Raw genomic sequence first — 17,130 nt, forward strand, 5'->3', positions numbered from 1 at the left:
GATTTTAACTTCTCCTTAGGACATAATCACCATAAAGAATAGCACCAAACATTAATGAATAGAAAATAGAAAATCTTTATTTAACATACAGTACATGATTACATAAAATATGATTAAAAAGGATCAACAACAGTCAGAAAAATGTGCAAAGATCAGATATATATGTGGTATACCGGTACCGTATCCTATACGTTACCTGTATAGAGGTCCCCATAGCCAGAGTCCCTAGGACGTCGGGGTCCCTCTTGTCTAGTCTTCCCCTTGTCACCTCTCACTTATTCAGTAAAGATATAGTAATAGAAACTGTATATATTTGGATATTTACCTGTACGGAGCGTAGCAGGACCTGCCGGTCACGTGATCAGGTAGAAACTCTATGGTTTTGCTTAAGGACCTTTGGAGGTCCCCGTGACGTGTTCACCCACCATGCCTTGTAACGGTGAGTGACAGCTGACACAGACCAATCCAAAACGGCCCTGCCCATACAAGGGAGCGGCGGCCATTACTAGCTCTCTTTCCTAGTGGGCTGCTGATGAGGACGGATCTGCGCAGCTGTCGTCAGCAGTTACTAGGCCTAAGTCTTGCGGCGATGGTCATCTCTAAAAACTGTGAGTTACTTCAATCCCTATTACCTCAGCAAGATCACCGGACCTAAATATTCCCCTAAATCCGGACGGATCTCTGCAAAAATCCTAAATCTAATAGCTCTTCGGATAAGTCAATGGTCCTCAGCATCTGTCAATCACTGCCGTGCTATATAGAGACTGTATTACTAAGACTGTTGCTGTTAATTGGATGTACCGCAAGTACTTCAGTAAAGTTTATGCAAGTTCAAGTTCATCCCTATTGTGGACCTTTATTCATTTAAGCACGCACCTATCGTTCCTGGGAAGGGTGGCGATAGGCCGGAGATTTACCTCAGCGTATTAACCCTCACCCTGGCATCACGAGTGACAGGGGTTAAATTAACCCCTTATATTCTGAAGCAACACCCCAACAACACTACACCCCCCAAGGGCTACCACATATACTATTCTCTTAGAAGCGCCAAAGAAACTGTCATGGTATAGTAATATCAACTACAGTATGGTATTCAAAGAAGGTATAAAATACCAAATAAACCACAAGGTGCACAGTAAACTAAGGTAAAAAAGTTATAAACAACAAGAGGAAAGGAGTGTAACAAGACAAATGTCACTGGCGTGGTGTGAAAGCTGGAAAAAGGGGGACAAGAGGGGAACCTAGGTAGAGTCGCTAATACAGCTACTAACACCGTCTCACCACAATGTCCCCCAAGAGCATATACCAAGCAACAAGCTGCACCATCACAATCAGAGTCATGCTGGTATACTCACAGGATCTGGTCAAGCACTACCCCTTTTTGCTACTCGCTTCATCACTCCCTTATGAAGCGAGTTTTCTCTTGTTGTTTATAACTTTTTCACCTTAGTTTACTGTGCACCTTGTGGCATTATTTGGTATTTTATACCTTTTTTGAATACTGTACTGTAGTTATTATTACTATCCCATGACAGTTTCTTTGGCGCTTCTACCAGAATATTATATATCTGATCTCTGCACATTTTTCTGACTGTTGTTGATCCTTTTTAATCATATTTTATGTAATCATGTATGTTAAAGATTTTCTATTTTATATTCATTCATGTGTGGTGCTATTCTTGATAGGTGATTATTATTAATGTACTGTGCACTGAACAAATACCCTCTAGTTGCTAGACACTTTGGCTCTATTTTTTTTGGCTTAAATTCTCCTTAGGACATGTCAAGTATTTTTTTAAGTCACAGGTACATATTATTGAGTCAGACACTGACTTACAAGGTAGCTACCCCTAGGTTGCATTGGAGACAGTGTTCTTCCTGTTGGAGGTGAGCAGTGAAGGCTTCAATGATTTATACAGTGTGCAAATTTAGTTATTAAGCGAAAAGAAGATAGCGGAGCACTCACCAGGTCAGTAAATGGCTTCTTTATTGATCATCTCGATCAGTCGGGATACATGCAGGGGAGGATGGAATGGATGCTGGGGGAACAGAGAGCGGCGACGGACCGTTACGCGCCTCTGCGCTTCGTCAGGCCGGTGCTAGCACCGGCCTGACGAAGCGCCGAGGCGAGTAAACGGTCCGTCGCCGCTCTCTGTACCCCCACGTCCATTCCATCCTCCCCTGCATGTATCCCGACTGATCGAGATGATCAATAAAGAAGCTATTTACTGACCTGGTGAGTGCTCCGCTATCTTCTTTTTGCTTGATATCATTTGCTGTTGATGCTCGGCGTGGTAGCACTGGAGAAGTTGCTGGTTTCCAGGGACTGTGTGGATCAGGTGTTCATTCATTTAGGTTCCATGCAACGTAAGGGAAGGTGCTGAGACCAATCCTCTATGTGCAAATGTAGTTATTATTTGCATACATTTCCTACTAGACGGAAAATGGTTGTCATTTAGAATCAGAAATAAAAAATTAACAGACTTTTAACAGATTTGCAAAAAGCAAATGCTTTTATGTGTGCAGTAGCATGGTAGTCAAACACAATGAGCTTTTCCTTACCCCAGAATATCTTCAACAAGTATATTAAGGGTGCTGGGGTTGCGGATGAGCTTGTCTAGAAAGCTCACAATGTCTGAGAACTTAGGTCGGTGATTCCTTTCTTTCTGCCAGCAGTGAAGCATTAACTGATGAAGAGAGACTGGACAACCCATTGGAGCAGGGAGGCGATAACCTTCTTCTATGGATAAAATGACCTAAAAATAAATCACACATAAATATCACATTACCTAAATGACATATGCATTCGATCCTACAATGGCTCCTCCTGATGGAACTTCAGCTGACACTTTTCTCTCTTATTTTTCTCTGATTAAAGGACATGTCTGCATTGTAAATTTGTAATACAATGTTATTTCATAATTGTTGTGACTATAGAGCCTTTGTTATAGTCACAGTTCTCTTTCCTATTATTTGAATCCATCCACAAGCTTGTTGACAGACATGCCCCTAAATGTAGCTTCTTATAATGCAGTAGGGCATTGGTTTTTTTTTTGTATTACTTCTTAATATATCAATTTTGGACTCCATTTTTTTTAATGAAGCATATGTAAAGCTGACTGCAAATCCTTGAAGTAAGGGACATCATCAAAATAGTTTACATCTCCATTAAAGGGGTATTCCGGGCAAAAACATTTTATCCCCTATCCAAAGGATAGGGGATAAGATGTCTGATCGCGGGGGGCCCTCTGCTGAGACCCCCCGCGATCTCCCTGCAGCACCCGCATTCTATGCAGGTGCTGAATCTCCAGTTTCGGAAAACTCTGGGTTTCCGGGACTGGGGACGTGACGTCACGCCACGCCCCCTCCATTCATGTCTAGGGGAGGGGGCGTGACGGCTGTGCTGCAGGGAGATCGCGGGGGGTCTCAGCAGCGGGCCCCCCGCAATCAGACATCTTATCCCCTATCCTTTGGATAGAGGATACAATGTTTTTGCCCGGAATAACCCTTTAAGCCATAATTCCAAACAGAGCCTTTTTATACTTAGAGGACATTATCTGAAAAAAAAAAAAAACTGGTTTTCCAGGGAGGGAGGGTTTATTCATATGGGTCCCAGGCTGCAGTGAAAATAACAGAGATTCAATTACCCGGCCTGATCCTCTGCTGCTGCCAGTTTCCCAAGTGTCCAGTCCCCACTGCATTCCTGCAGAGAAGAAAATACCGCTCAGGGGCAGATGAGAATTGACAACAGAGAGATCAGCCACTGAGCAGATGTTCTGTCTGCATGGAACGTCATCCTAACTAGTATCAAAGAGGTCTGCAGCAGGAACCACTCGCTGGGGAAACCAGCAGCGGCAGAGGGTTAGGCCAGGTAAGTATATCTCTTATTTTTAAGGTATTAAAAACCCTCTATTCCCAGAAATACTTTTAAGATTATTTGTTATGAAAATCCTTAGACAAATACTTACTTATGAAAAATACTTAGACCAATTCTGGATAAATATTTTTATATCAAGTCCTGCTTAGAGAGAGGGTAAAAACAAATTTACATGCACTCTTCTTCTGCTGATCTCCGGTGTTGGGATAGCACCCTCGTAATGGCATTAGTGAGGGATGAGAGGAGAAGAGTACATGTGTTTTTATTTTTTTATTTTTATTTATTAAACAGAGGACCCCTTTAAGATGAGTTCACAAAACAAATATAGAAGTCCCTTTCCCTCTTACACAGAGCCACTCAACATTTTACAGAATTTGCATATTACATATCACAAGTTACAAGTATCAAACATTATCAAGAATTCATGTAATATTGGAAAATGGATCTGTGCACATAGCTTTATTATGGCTCCTAGCATGCGATCCTGATGTGTTAGGCTGCATTCACACCTTATTTTCACGGGTGCCAGATCCGGCTGGGGGAGGGGAAAACCGGGCGCTCCCGTACCCCAGCCGGACAAGCACTGAAATCCATTTACTTTAATGAGCCGACCGGAGCCAAACGGTTACTCCGGTCGGCTCATTTTTGACCCGTATCCAATTTCCTGATTGGACCTAAAACCGTAGTATACTACGGTTTTAGGTCTGGTCACAAAACCGGATACGGGTCAAAAATGAGCCCATAGACTTGCATTGAGGGGGGCGTGGTGTGATGTCACAAGGGGGGCGTGGCCATTACGGCACGACCCCCACCACTCGCTCCAAGTGTTTGGAACAACATGTTTCGAACGCAGGGGCAGCGGAGTACCCCTTTAAGGAACATGGCTTTTATACTGAGTGCACAGTAGGTAAAGGTATTTTTTATATCAACTGGCTCCATAAAGTTAAACAGATTTGTAAATTACTTCTATTAAAACATCTTAATCCTTCCAATAATTATCAGCTCCTGAAGTGGAATTGTTCTTTTCTGTCTGGCAAGAGTGCTCTGCTTTTCTTGGGAACTGCACAGAGTAGAATAGGTTTGCTATGGGGATGTGCTTCTACTCTGGACAGTTCCCGAGACATGTGTCATCAGAGAGCACATAGACAGAAAAGAACAACTCAACTTCAGCAGCTCATCAGTACTGAAAGGATTAAGATTTTTTAATAGAAGTAATTTACAAATCTGTTTAACTTTCTGGAGCCAGTTGAGATATATATATATATATATATATATATATATATATATATATATATATATAGATAGATAGATATAAAAGTTTTTTCATGGATAACCCCTTTAAATCCGTTTCTACTAGGAGATCCCAAAGGGAATTCAACAGAGCTTTATATGTTAATTGTATTCACGGCATAATACCAGTGTTGTGCATGAGGGTGAGATGATCATCCATCGAGTGATATAATAGTAATTCATACCAAGCTGCAAAGGTATTTTCCTAAAGCTTAATAACTGAGTCACAACATCTATGTATAACAATGGCACTGAGTAGTGAAACCCTATGGTCCTAGAGTTCATTTACCAAGTAATTCCATTATCTCCTCATAACTACTCCGCACACTGTGCCACACTCTCTGGAGGCGTTTATTGTAGATTTAAGTGCAAAAAAAAAAGCTTTTGATGAATAAATTGAGAAGAAATTGTTACACTTTCTTTTCCGCCATCAGTTTGAACAATGCAATGACATTCCCTTTGGATCTGTTCTTACTCTTGGGAGACACCGCACTTACGAACAGCCTGCCATGCTCTTTGTTCAATTTTCCCGAGCAATTATGTCAGTATTGTTTGAGATCCATTAGCTGTTCTTTTTTTTTCCCCCTCTCAGAAAATCGGTGAGTTGTACGGTGCACATTAATTTCTACATTCACTTACCGACTGAAAGGAGTCTTTAGAATTGTTTCGAGTGATAAATGTACTTTGCCTGAACTTTTGTTTTCCGCTGATAAAAATTATTGGAAGTGTTTGCCACCCATCACACCTGTAAGTGGAGGTTTCTGCTTTACTCCTCACAATGGTCTATTTCGAGTGAAAGCTAATGTGTTTTTCCTTAACCCACAAATTCATGGAAGCCTTTTGTAGGAGAAGCTTTTGCTTTCTTTACATTACGCAACGCTTTATTCGGTAATGGAAAGAACCTCTTATGTGCTGATCACTGAGTAACTTTTTGTTCAAGGAAAGTAAACAATATTTAAAGTTTATAAAGTATTTCATGGAGTTTGAAGGGGTTTTTCTGGGTTGGATATTACCTTTCCTTGTGCTCCGTGCTGACACTGCCCAATGCTGAAATGGAAGCAGACTGTCGCCCGGACATTATTTTGCTCAACTATTTGTGGCTCCTAGAACCAGTTGCAGCGGGCAATGTTCAAGGGAAAATAAATAACAATTATGTTTATTAAGTTGAAGCGATTTTTGGGGGCTGTTTGAATGCTGGCCTATTCTCGGGATCGGCCAACAATATCTGATTGGAAGAAGTCCAACACCTAGTGCACCGCTGGTCATCTGTTTGTTTGAGCCATGATGATTCCATGCACAGTAAAAAGAGAAGGATATAAGTCTCCAAGTCACTTCAGTGGGGGCTGAGCTGCAGTAACCCAGCATGGCCACTACACAATGTACAGAGCTGTCTGCTTCTGGCTCTGTTCCCTTAGGAGGCAGGTGCCACGTCTTTGCCACGCAGAAGGGCTATTAGGTGTCAGGCTCCCATCAATCAGATGAGCCATCATTCAAAAAGTCCCAGAAAAGTCTTTCAAGTATATATCATTTTGTAACATATTAAGTTAACAATGCGGTTAGCAAATCGTAAACAAGATTTCTATAAAACATTATATGGACATATATGGGGGAGATTTATCAAAACTGTCCAGAGGAAAAGTTGCTGAGTTGCCCATAGCAACCAATCAGATCGCTTCTTTCATTTTTTAGAGGCCTTTTCAAAAATGAAAGAAGCGATCTGATTGGCTGCTATGGGCAACTCAGCAACTTTCCCTCTAGACAGGTTTTGATAAATCTCCCCCATAGTGTGTGTGTGTATATATATATATATATATATATATATAAAATGTTGACCATGAACTTTGGAGACTGGGGCAGTCATAGGGTTCATCTTAACTGCATAAATTTAAATAGTTTTGTGGACAGGATTGCATTCTTTTCCAAGGTGCCCTTTTATTCCTTTATGTTGGGAATTTTAATAATCCTATTGTGCACTTCAGGTCTTCACGTCCATACCAAGTTATGTACCTTAAAGATTTTACCAGGACTTCAACTTCATGTTAAGAATAGTTCTAATAAAGACTTTCCATGTACCAAAACATTTATGTCTCTCAGTTTCTAAGCAATCTATTCCTAACAAGCTGTTAAGTTGGGAAATTATGGTTTCCATCTCATCGGTTGTCCTTTGGAGCCATTGAACATATATGGGGACATTTATGAAAGCATTTAGTAGTTTTTATTTGCTTCAAATTGTCACAGAAAAGTTGCATGTGTGACTGCTCTATTTTTGTGTGACTTTTTGATTGCAGTGTCTTAAGCAAAAAAAAAAACAAACAAACTTGCTTACCAAAGCAAAAAGTGATCCGTTTTAAAGATCCGTTTGATGTTCCGTTATGAAAACTCTGAAAATCGTCCGTTAAACGTCCGTTACAAAAGCCTATATGGCCGTTAGAAAATCCCATTACAGTCTATGGGATTTTTACATTATCCATTTTAACCCATTATAGCCCGTTATTAATAACGGACATTATTTTGTGAAGGGAGAATGAACGGAAGAAATAGTGCATGCACTATTTCTCCCGTTACTATCTTCCGTCACAAAATGACGTCCGTTATTAATAACGGGCTATAACAGGTTAAAATGGATAATGTAAAAATCCCATATACTATAATGGGATTTTCTAACGGCCATATGGGCTTTTGTAACGGCCGTTTAATGGCCGATTTCAGGGTTTTCATAACGGAACATCAAACGGATCTTTAAAACAGATGAATTTTATAGTGTGAAAGCAGCCTAAGCCAGTAATAGCACCAGAGGCATCTACATTCTCCAGCTTCTTAAAATAATTCTGAAGGAAAAATCAGAATATTTCTACATACATACTCATTGGGCACTGCAGAACCAGTTGACCACAGTAGTCATTTGTCACCACCATTGTGTTTGTATGGAGCCGCATTGGGCATGCTCAGTGTATAACTTTCCAAACAAATTTCTTCCCACTGCTTTATTTGATGGATGTCCTCCAATCTAGTAATCGGTATGGGTCCTAGCAGTCAAGCAAGTGTAGGAACCTATATAGGAATTATTCACTGTCATGTTCACCAAGTAGTGCGGACATAAAAAGACATGCCTATTATTAATTGTGTATAGTGTGGTGGCAAAGCCAAGCTTTCATTTACCCAGAGCAGAATATTCAGTTTGCTGCACTAGTCCAGGTTCTAAATATTCTTTCCAAGGCAAAAAGGCCTCTCGAAACCCTTCACCCCAGAAAAATGTCCCATCAGACCTCCAGGTACATTCCTGATATTGTGGATCCATCTGTAACATGTTACAGTAAAGCAAAACAAATCCATACAAAACCAATAATCAATACTGAACTAAATAATGTATGGAAAGACTACTTACATCTTGATTAGACATCTCCCAGTATGGCCTCTCTCCATAAGACATCACTTCCCACATCACAATCCCATAGCTCCAAGCATCACTTGCAGACGAAAACTTTCGATAGGCTATTGCTTCTGGGGCCGTCCACCTGATGGGGATTTTTCCACCCTGAAAATGCAAAGGATCTTTATCATAAAGGTTTCCATAGTTAAACAAATGAATATTTTTCAAATCCTTATGTAGGAAATGCTTGGAAATCCCTTCACTTGCTAAGCAAGAAAACTGTACTACAAATAATCAATATGAGAGGATTTCAGAAAGGTCAAATCCTAACATCCATAAAGTCCATGATGTATTCACAAAATAAAATAAGTCAGCTCGGCCTTTGTGTTTCTTTTGTGTGTGAAAGTATTTTCAGATCCAAGTTCGTGTGTATAATACTGTATTTTATTGAAAATTTTCACACGAACATGGCCTTAAAAAGGGTTATTCAGCTAATAAAACGTATCTTCTATCCACAGGATAGGTGATTAGTGTCTGATCGTGGTGTGTGTGTGTGTGTGTGTGGGGGGGGGGGGTCTATCTGCTGAGACCCCCAGAGATCTCCAGAATGGGGCCCATCTCTCCCGGCTTAGCGTTCTGCAGTGGTGTTCTGCCTCATCTAGAGATTTACTGAGCGGGCCATCACTGCCGAGACTACTATGTCTCAGAAGGTAGGGGCCGGAGCGCTCAGTGGGGAAATACAGTAGTGTTGCTCGCGAATATTCGCAATACGAATTTTATTCGCAAATATCGCATATTCGCGAATTCGCGAATATTCGCGAATATAGCACTATATATTCGTAATTACGAATATTCGTTTTTTTTTTTAATTATTTTTTTTTTTTCACGGTACACATAACAGTGATCATCCCTCTCTGCTTCCAGCTTGTGTGGTGTAAAGAAGGCTCTAATACTACTGTGTGAGACTGGTGTGCGAATTTTTGCTTGCACAGGTTTTCATATATGCAAATTTTCGCATATGCATATGCGGAAATAAAACGCGAATATTCGCGAATATATGACGAATATTCGTCCATATATTCACGAATATTCGCGAATTCGAATATGGCCTATGCCGCTCAACACTAAAATACAGGCCTTATTCTAGAGATTGTGGGAGGTACCAGCAACCAGACAGTTATCTCCTATCCCATTAATAGGAAATACGTTTTATTAGCTTGATAAATTCTTTAAAGGCTATTGACATCTTTAAACAGCATTCATTTTAATTCTTGGTTTGTACTTTTGATGTGAAATAATACTTTCTCCATAGGTCCTTATTTAAATGTTTTCTTAGTTTCATTTGTACAGTCTTTACAGTTTGCTGTGGGTGCTTTGCTTTCTCTCTCAGCCTGTGTGAATTTTCTCTGTAAACTACCTTTTGTGTGCCCTTTGATTTAGCCATCATAACCCTGTTTAAGTCTGGCCTGATGATCAGCTGATCGCTTTACATTTGACCACACATCTTAAATATTATATCTGGCATTCAAATGAATAAACCATGTGACACATAGTTGGTTCTTGTGCTTAATGACAGGAGACTCTCTTTTAACTAGATAGCAACTAACCAGATTGCTTCTTTTATTTATAAAGATGCCTTTTTTTATGTTAGAGAAGCAATCTGATTGGTTGCTATGGGCAACAGCTTAATTTTCCCATTGTACCCGGAGTATATGGAAAGGCATTGGTTTTATGAGATGAACCCTTTAACCCGATAACGACCATGGACGTCTATGCTCGTCCAATGGCCGTTAACGGGGTATGATGTGAGCTCCCGACTCGAGCCCACGTCATACCGGCCGGCCCCCAGCTGATTCCTGTAGCTGGGGGCCGGCATTAATAGCCGACATGGCCATGGCCGGCTATTAACCCTTTAGATCGCCGCTGTCAAAGTTGACAGCGGTGTCTAAAGGTGCCCGATCCACTGCTGATGTAGCCTGAGGGCTTACCTCTCCTGCTGCGGCGGCTCCGGTGCTCAGAATGATAAAGCCTGGCAGGTCCAGGCATTATCAATCGAGTGCAGAGCACACAGATCAATGGGATTATATGTAACCCCATTGATCTTTATGAGGAATCAAATGATTCCTCCTAAAAGTCCCCTAAGGAGACTAAAATTGTAAAAAAAAAAAGTTTAAAAAAAGTTTAAAAACACACACATGAACCCCATCCTTATTCCCAAATTCCATATAAAAAATATATAACCAAAATAAAAATAAACATATATGGTATCGTCACATGCGTAAATGTCCGAACTATAAAAATATATAATAAATTACACCACATGGTCAATGGCATACGCAAGAAAATATTCCAAAGTCCAAAATTGCATATTTTTGGTCACTTTTCATACCATAAAAAAAAGGAATAAAAAGCGATCAAAAAGTCCGATCAAAACAAAAATGGTACCGATTAAAACTTCAGATCACGGCGCAAAAACTTAGCCCTCAAACCACCCCGTACGCGCAAAATTTAAAAATTTATAGGGGTCAGAAGAGTACAACAAAATCAAACCTCTATAAATTAGGGGTGTGAATCGCCAACAATTTGGCGATACGATTCGAATCGCGATACCAGTGTGGCGATACATCGCGATATATCCCAATTTTGTCTAAAAAACAATGTCTTTTACACTTTTATTAAATATAATTTTTTTTATACACTTTATTAGACTTTTAGGAGGAATCATTAGATTCCTCAAACAGATGAATAGAGTTCTATTGAACTCCATTGATCTGTGATCTATTGATAGAGCCTGGTCAAGCCAGGATCTATCAATGACAGAGCCACGGAGAGCAGATAAGCAGAGGTAAGCCCTCCGGCTACCTCCATAGTGGATCGCCCCCTCGCGATCGCGCTGCAGGGGGGGCGATCCACCCCACTAGCCCACCAGGGAGCATTCACAGATCCCTTTAGAGGCCGCTGTCAGCTTTGACAGTGGTGATCTAAAGGGTTAATAGCCAGTCGCGGCGATCACCGCATGCTGGCTATTAGCGGCGGCCCCCGGCCGGGGGCTACAGAGTATGGAGCGGGCTGGAGTCCGGAGCCCGCTCCATACACACTGCAGAGCACGGCATGCTGGATATTAGCGGCGGTGATGCATCAGCGGCCCCCGGGTACTGAAATCAGCCGGGGGCCGCAGAGTGCAGAGCGGGCACGAGTCGGAGCCCGCTCCATACACGCAGAGCGATGCCGCGTCCGATCCGGCCTGCCCGGCTCCACAAATGTGGAATTTGTATCTCCTGATGCCCGGGACATGCTGTTCCGGGCATCAGGAGATACAAATTCCACATCCCTAAAAGGATCGATTCAAAAATATTTTGAATCGATTCAGTATCGCCAAGTGAAAAATCGCGATAATCACAAGAAACGATTATTTCTTGCATCCCTACTATGAATAGGGTATCATTTTAATCGTATGGATCTACAGGATAAAGATAAAGTGTCATTTTTACCGAAAAATGTACGGCGTAGAAACGGAAGCCCCCAAAATTTACAAAATTGTGTTTTTCCTTAAATTTTGTCGCACAATTATTTTTTTCCCCATTTCGCCGTAGATTTTTGGATATAATGACTGATGTCATTACAAAGTAGAATTGGTGGCACAAAAAAAAAGCCCTCATATGGATTTTTAGGTGCAAAATTGAAAGGGTTATGATTTTTAAAAGGTAAGGAGCAAAATGCAAAAGTGCAAAAACAGAAAAAATCGCTTGGTCCTTAAAGGGTTAAAATGAATGATAAATAAATAACAGATTGCAAACTAATATGGAATTGTTATTAGCACTAATAAATATGTTGGCATAAATTTCTTGGCTGGGTTCACACATAGGGAGTTATTTACTAAGGTGAGCGTTTCTCACATCTCTGAGGCTCCGGCCTTAATGTGCCAGGCCTTGCTGTGGCTGACCAGCTCCAAGCTGGAGATAATTTCTGACACAATAAGACATGGAGTTAGGCCATGCCCCCTTTTATGCCAGTCCATGCCCACTTTTTATATAAAAGATGTGAGTGGTGTTAAAGGGCAAAAAAATCACACTTCTGCGCAAACAATGGCTTGCTCAAAAATTTGTGACAAAGAGGCTTCATAGAACACCACTATTGTATTTAGGTTGTAATTTTTGTAGCTTAAACCAAAGAAGGGTTCAAAACACATAAAAAAAAAGAAATTCTTTCCTCAGCATCAGTTCCACTCCAGGTTTTGGCTAAAAATACAGATCACAATACCCCATGTGAACCCAGCCTTTAAATGGGCATGGTCAGAATCAAATACTTTTTATCTGATGTACATCTTGGTAAAACATTTTACCTTTCTAAAATACTTAATATAAATATAAAAATATTTATCTCCTTTTTATAGAAAAGACCACTAGGGGTCCCCATACCATCCAGGACATAATCATGTCTGGCTGCAACATTATCTTTGTCCCAGCTGTAGCACAAGCTGGAACAAAGTCCAGGAAGTGAAGGTGGGACAAGCACTCCTCTGTGCTCACACCTGTCCTGTCTATCAGACTCCTGTCTGAAAACAGAAAAGAGGGGGTTACAGAGCAGCCTGCAGTGATTGGATGAAAAGACCCAGCACAGCAGACTCAGGGAGAAAGTGAATGCATGGTGAGTGAGTCTCAGTGCTTGCCTCGGGCACGTCCCTTCCTGAGCAGTGGATGTCAGAATGAGTGAGCAGCAGAACAGAGAGATTTGAGAGCCAAATACAGAAGCTAGACACATAAAATAGACATGCAAAGCATCTGCCTGACCTAGTGAGTAACATAAGCATTATTTTTTTCTGTGGTTTGGCAGTTTTGCTTTAATAATAGGTGAGGTACTGGTATGCTTAGCAGAGCTTTCTATCTTCTGCCACGGCTGATGTTAATTCCAAGCACGCTGCATTTTGTTGGGTTTACTCTGCCTAATGCTGTCTAGGAAACATGTCCTAAATATGCTAAATGCCTGCTTGCCATTTAGTTGCCATTTAGAGATATTCCTAAATGTTCTCAGTACTTTAGAGGATTCATTAAACCTGTCATTTTTCTATTCCAGAAAACCTTTATCCGTAACAAGATTTTTTTTTTTTTTCCTGAGCGGGTCGATGTTGCATTTCTGCCCGGCTTATAAAACTATAATGAGCCGGGAGAAAAATGCTAATTTGATTCCTGAGCAATATGCAGTATTAATGGAGCTATTGAGACGTGTATGAATGGGGCTTCTCTGTGTCTTCTGACTAATAACAATGCTGAATTAGCTCCAAATGTAATTAAACGAGGAATTCCAGAGGGCTGTTAGGGATCCGAGCTAATGAGGAGACAAGTGTCACCGGACCTACTAATGTGTCCTAGGATTCCTAGAGGATGGCCGCTCTACACAATGGTACTGCTCAACCGGCTCATGTTTATGGGGCATAGGTTGAAATGAAACATTACTCAATGTGGCACATTCCGCTGAGCAGGAGAAGTAAGCCTAAAGTTGATGTCTCCTTTCCGAGCTCTTTTTTTTCTCCTCTCATTATCCTTTTGTTATGATCAATTAAGTGGAAAATGTCGTGGGAGACGCTGACAAGAAAATGTACATCTCGCTGTTAAAAATATTAATCCCCTGCAATCTTTTTTGGGGGAATTGTGTTTTAATATTTCCATGCTGGGCTATGCTCAGTGGTGGCAGTGTGGAAAATAAGACTTCATGGAGTAATGGACTAACTAACTCTCTCTAAAACTGTTTGTTCTTTTATTACAGGATTTACATAGCACCAACAAATTGTGCAGTGCAAGAAATATGTTCAACGTCATTGAACTCTGTCTCAAGGTTAGTTGGCAATCTGGTTCCGCTATCTGTGATTTACATGCTACATATACACAGCAGGCTCACTCCAAATGTAGATAAAGTCCTAGTGCCCCCCCCCCTCAATCTTCTACCCCTTCTATGGCATGACAGGGCTTGATTACCCAGATCAGCATACGCTACTCATGACAAGTAGGTAAGTGTATTTGCCCTGACTAGGATTTATACAACGGGTATCCAATAATACCTTATAACTAGGGATGAGCTAATCGAATCTGACGAATCCGAATTTGTTACGAATTTCAGAAAAAAATAGCTTTGCCACGAATGCGAATATCGCCGTAATTTGATTGCACAAATGGCTTCATTAAACTCCATTTAGTGCGGTCCAGGCTCCAGGGCATCTAAGATGGCGGCTCCACATGTCAGGACATGGGGCAAGGAACGCTGGGAAGGCGGCAAGGCGGGTAGGTGGGATGACCCTGAATCACATGCAGCATGCAGCCTATGAGAGATTGCAGAGAGAGAGAAGGACAGAGAGCATTGTGTTGCACAGAAAAGCATTTTAACAGCAGTGATTCACCTCCAGCCCAAATCCAGCCTAGAATCTCTGATAAGGAAGGGAGAGAGATTGAGAGAGAGAGTGCAATTTTGGGTGTAGTACACAGTGACTGTGTGCTGCAGCACTGGTGTGTACAACAACTGAAAAGCTAAGAGTAGCCAGCCATTTAGGGTGAGCAGAGCACTAAAAGCCATAATCACCTACTATTAGTGCCTAATAAAGGTTGCATAGCGGAGAGTTTTGTCCTCTATTAAGTCTAACCTGTGCGTACATAGGTGGTGTACCATTTTGCTCCTGCATTGTACTCCCCTCATAAGTGCATACCACGTACATACATCTAAGTAGTGTACCATTTTGTTCCTGTTATAGTCCTAATGGCCTAGCTACTGTGAAAGGCCAGCCAAAAGTACACATCTGCTGGTGTTGTAGACAAATATTGTTTTAAGCGTAGTGGAGTGCATTGTATTCCCCTCAAAAGTGCATACCACGTATGTACATCTAAGTGGTGTACCATTTTGTTCCTGTTATAGTCCTAATGGCCTAGTTACTGTGAAAGGCCAGCCAAAAGTACACACCTGCTGGTGTTGTAGACAAATACTGTTTTAAGCATAGGGGAGTGTATAGTACTCTCCTCATATACTCACTGTATGTCAGGTAGAGAAAAGCCAGGACGTACACAGAGGAGTGGCAGAGGCCTAAATTCATCAAGCGCAGGCAGAGGTCGCAGCAGACTACGGGCGAGTGGCAGCAGGAGTCGCAACGAGAGGCCTGAGCTCCCGGTATCAGCTAGCGGTCGTGTCTCGACCACAATCCATCTGCCGTCATCGATTGGTTAACACGGTCATCCACTTCATCACAAGTGACATCTGACACCCCCAGTAAACAGTCGGTGGGTTCCTCAGACACAACCCTCAGTTGGCATGGCCTGGGAGATGTCCCTGTCCTCCCACTGCCTCTGTCCTATGCTGTTCCCTCCCCCACAGAAGTATCTTATGCTGTGGGTTCAGCTCCACTATTTAGTGAGGACGATCTATTGGAGGAGAGTCAGCAGCTACTGCCCAACCAAGAAGTGGAGGAGACATCCGCCGCTTCCTCCGCTAGGTGGGCAAGTAGTGATAGGAAGAGTGGCGTGGGAGGTGGTGTTGCCAGCATTCAGGCTCATATGCAAAAATAAAACGCGAATATTACGAATATGCGAATTTAGCGAATATATGACGAATATTTGTCCATATATTCACGAAATATCGCGAATTTGAATATGGCCTATGCCGCTCAACACTATCAGCCACCCAATGGTCTCCTCTTGTTGCCCTCAACTCCAGGCGGTGTCATTCAGCCACTATATGGTGTCCTCATGCTGCTGCCAAGTCCAGGCTATGTCATTCAGCCACTATATGGTCTCCTCAAGCTGCTGCCAACTCCAGACTGTGTCATTCTGCCACCATATATTCTCCTCATGCTGCTGCCACCTCCAGGCTGCCTCATTCTGCCACTATATGGTCCCCTCATGCTGCCACCAACTCCAGGCTGTGTCATACAGCCACTATATGGTCTCCTCTTGCTGCTGCCAACTTCGGTCTGTGCCATTCAACCACCCTATGGTCTCCTCTTGTTGCCGTCAACTCCAGGCTGTGTCATTCTGCCACTATATGGTCTCCTCACGCTGCTGCAAACTCCAAACTGTGTCACTCAACCACTATATGGTCTCCTTTTGCTGCTGCCAACTCCATGCCATGCCATTGAGCCACTATATGGTCTACTTTTGCTGCCACCAACTCCAGGCTGGGTCATTCAGTCACTATATGGTCTCCTCACGCTGCTGCCAACTCCAGACTGTGTCGTTCAGCCACTATATAGTCTCCTCTTGCTGCTGCAAACTCCAGGCCATTCCATTCAGCCACTATATGGTCTACTCTTGCTGCCGCCAACTCCAGGCTGTGTCATTCAGCCTCTATATGGTCTCCTTATGCTTCTGCCACCTCCAGGCTGTATCACTGTACCGCCATGTGGTCTTCTCATGCTGATGGCATATTAAATACAACTTTTTAGGTTCATCTAGTTGAAATCTTCCATTTAATTGTTAAAAAATATCTTTAATCTTTTCAATTGTGAGGCCCTATGGTCTAGTCACACAAGAAAAAGGGAAAAGGGGATACGCGCCCCTAGTGTAATATGTCAAACAATCATAATGAAATGATAAGCGGGTTTACACTCACCATATGG

The 17,130-nt window shown here is 41.9% G+C and overlaps 1 protein-coding gene and 1 long non-coding RNA gene across 3 annotated transcripts in view; one reads left to right on the top strand and one right to left on the bottom strand.

Annotated features, from left to right (window-relative positions):
• The window catches only part of EPHA6 (EPH receptor A6), a 1,030,110-nt gene that overhangs the window by 12,058 nt on the left and 1,000,922 nt on the right, over positions 1–17,130 (bottom strand). For both annotated transcript variants that reach the window (XM_056559324.1, XM_056559326.1), the window contains 2 exons: positions 8,553–8,702; positions 2,563–2,756 (listed from right to left, as the gene is read on the bottom strand). In XM_056559324.1, the coding sequence (XP_056415299.1) occupies positions 2,563–2,756; positions 8,553–8,702 (344 nt within the window). The remainder of the gene's footprint in view (positions 1–2,562; positions 2,757–8,552; positions 8,703–17,130) is intronic.
• The window catches only part of LOC130357025 (uncharacterized), a 50,486-nt gene continuing 39,609 nt past the window's right edge, over positions 6,254–17,130 (top strand). Inside the window, exons 1-2 of the long non-coding RNA XR_008889070.1 lie at positions 6,254–6,684; positions 14,301–14,369. This is a non-coding gene — a long non-coding RNA (uncharacterized LOC130357025). The remainder of the gene's footprint in view (positions 6,685–14,300; positions 14,370–17,130) is intronic.

The sequence above is a fragment of the Hyla sarda genome, chromosome 2 (genome assembly GCF_029499605.1).
Source record: "Hyla sarda isolate aHylSar1 chromosome 2, aHylSar1.hap1, whole genome shotgun sequence".
NCBI lineage: Eukaryota > Metazoa > Chordata > Amphibia > Anura > Hylidae > Hyla > Hyla sarda.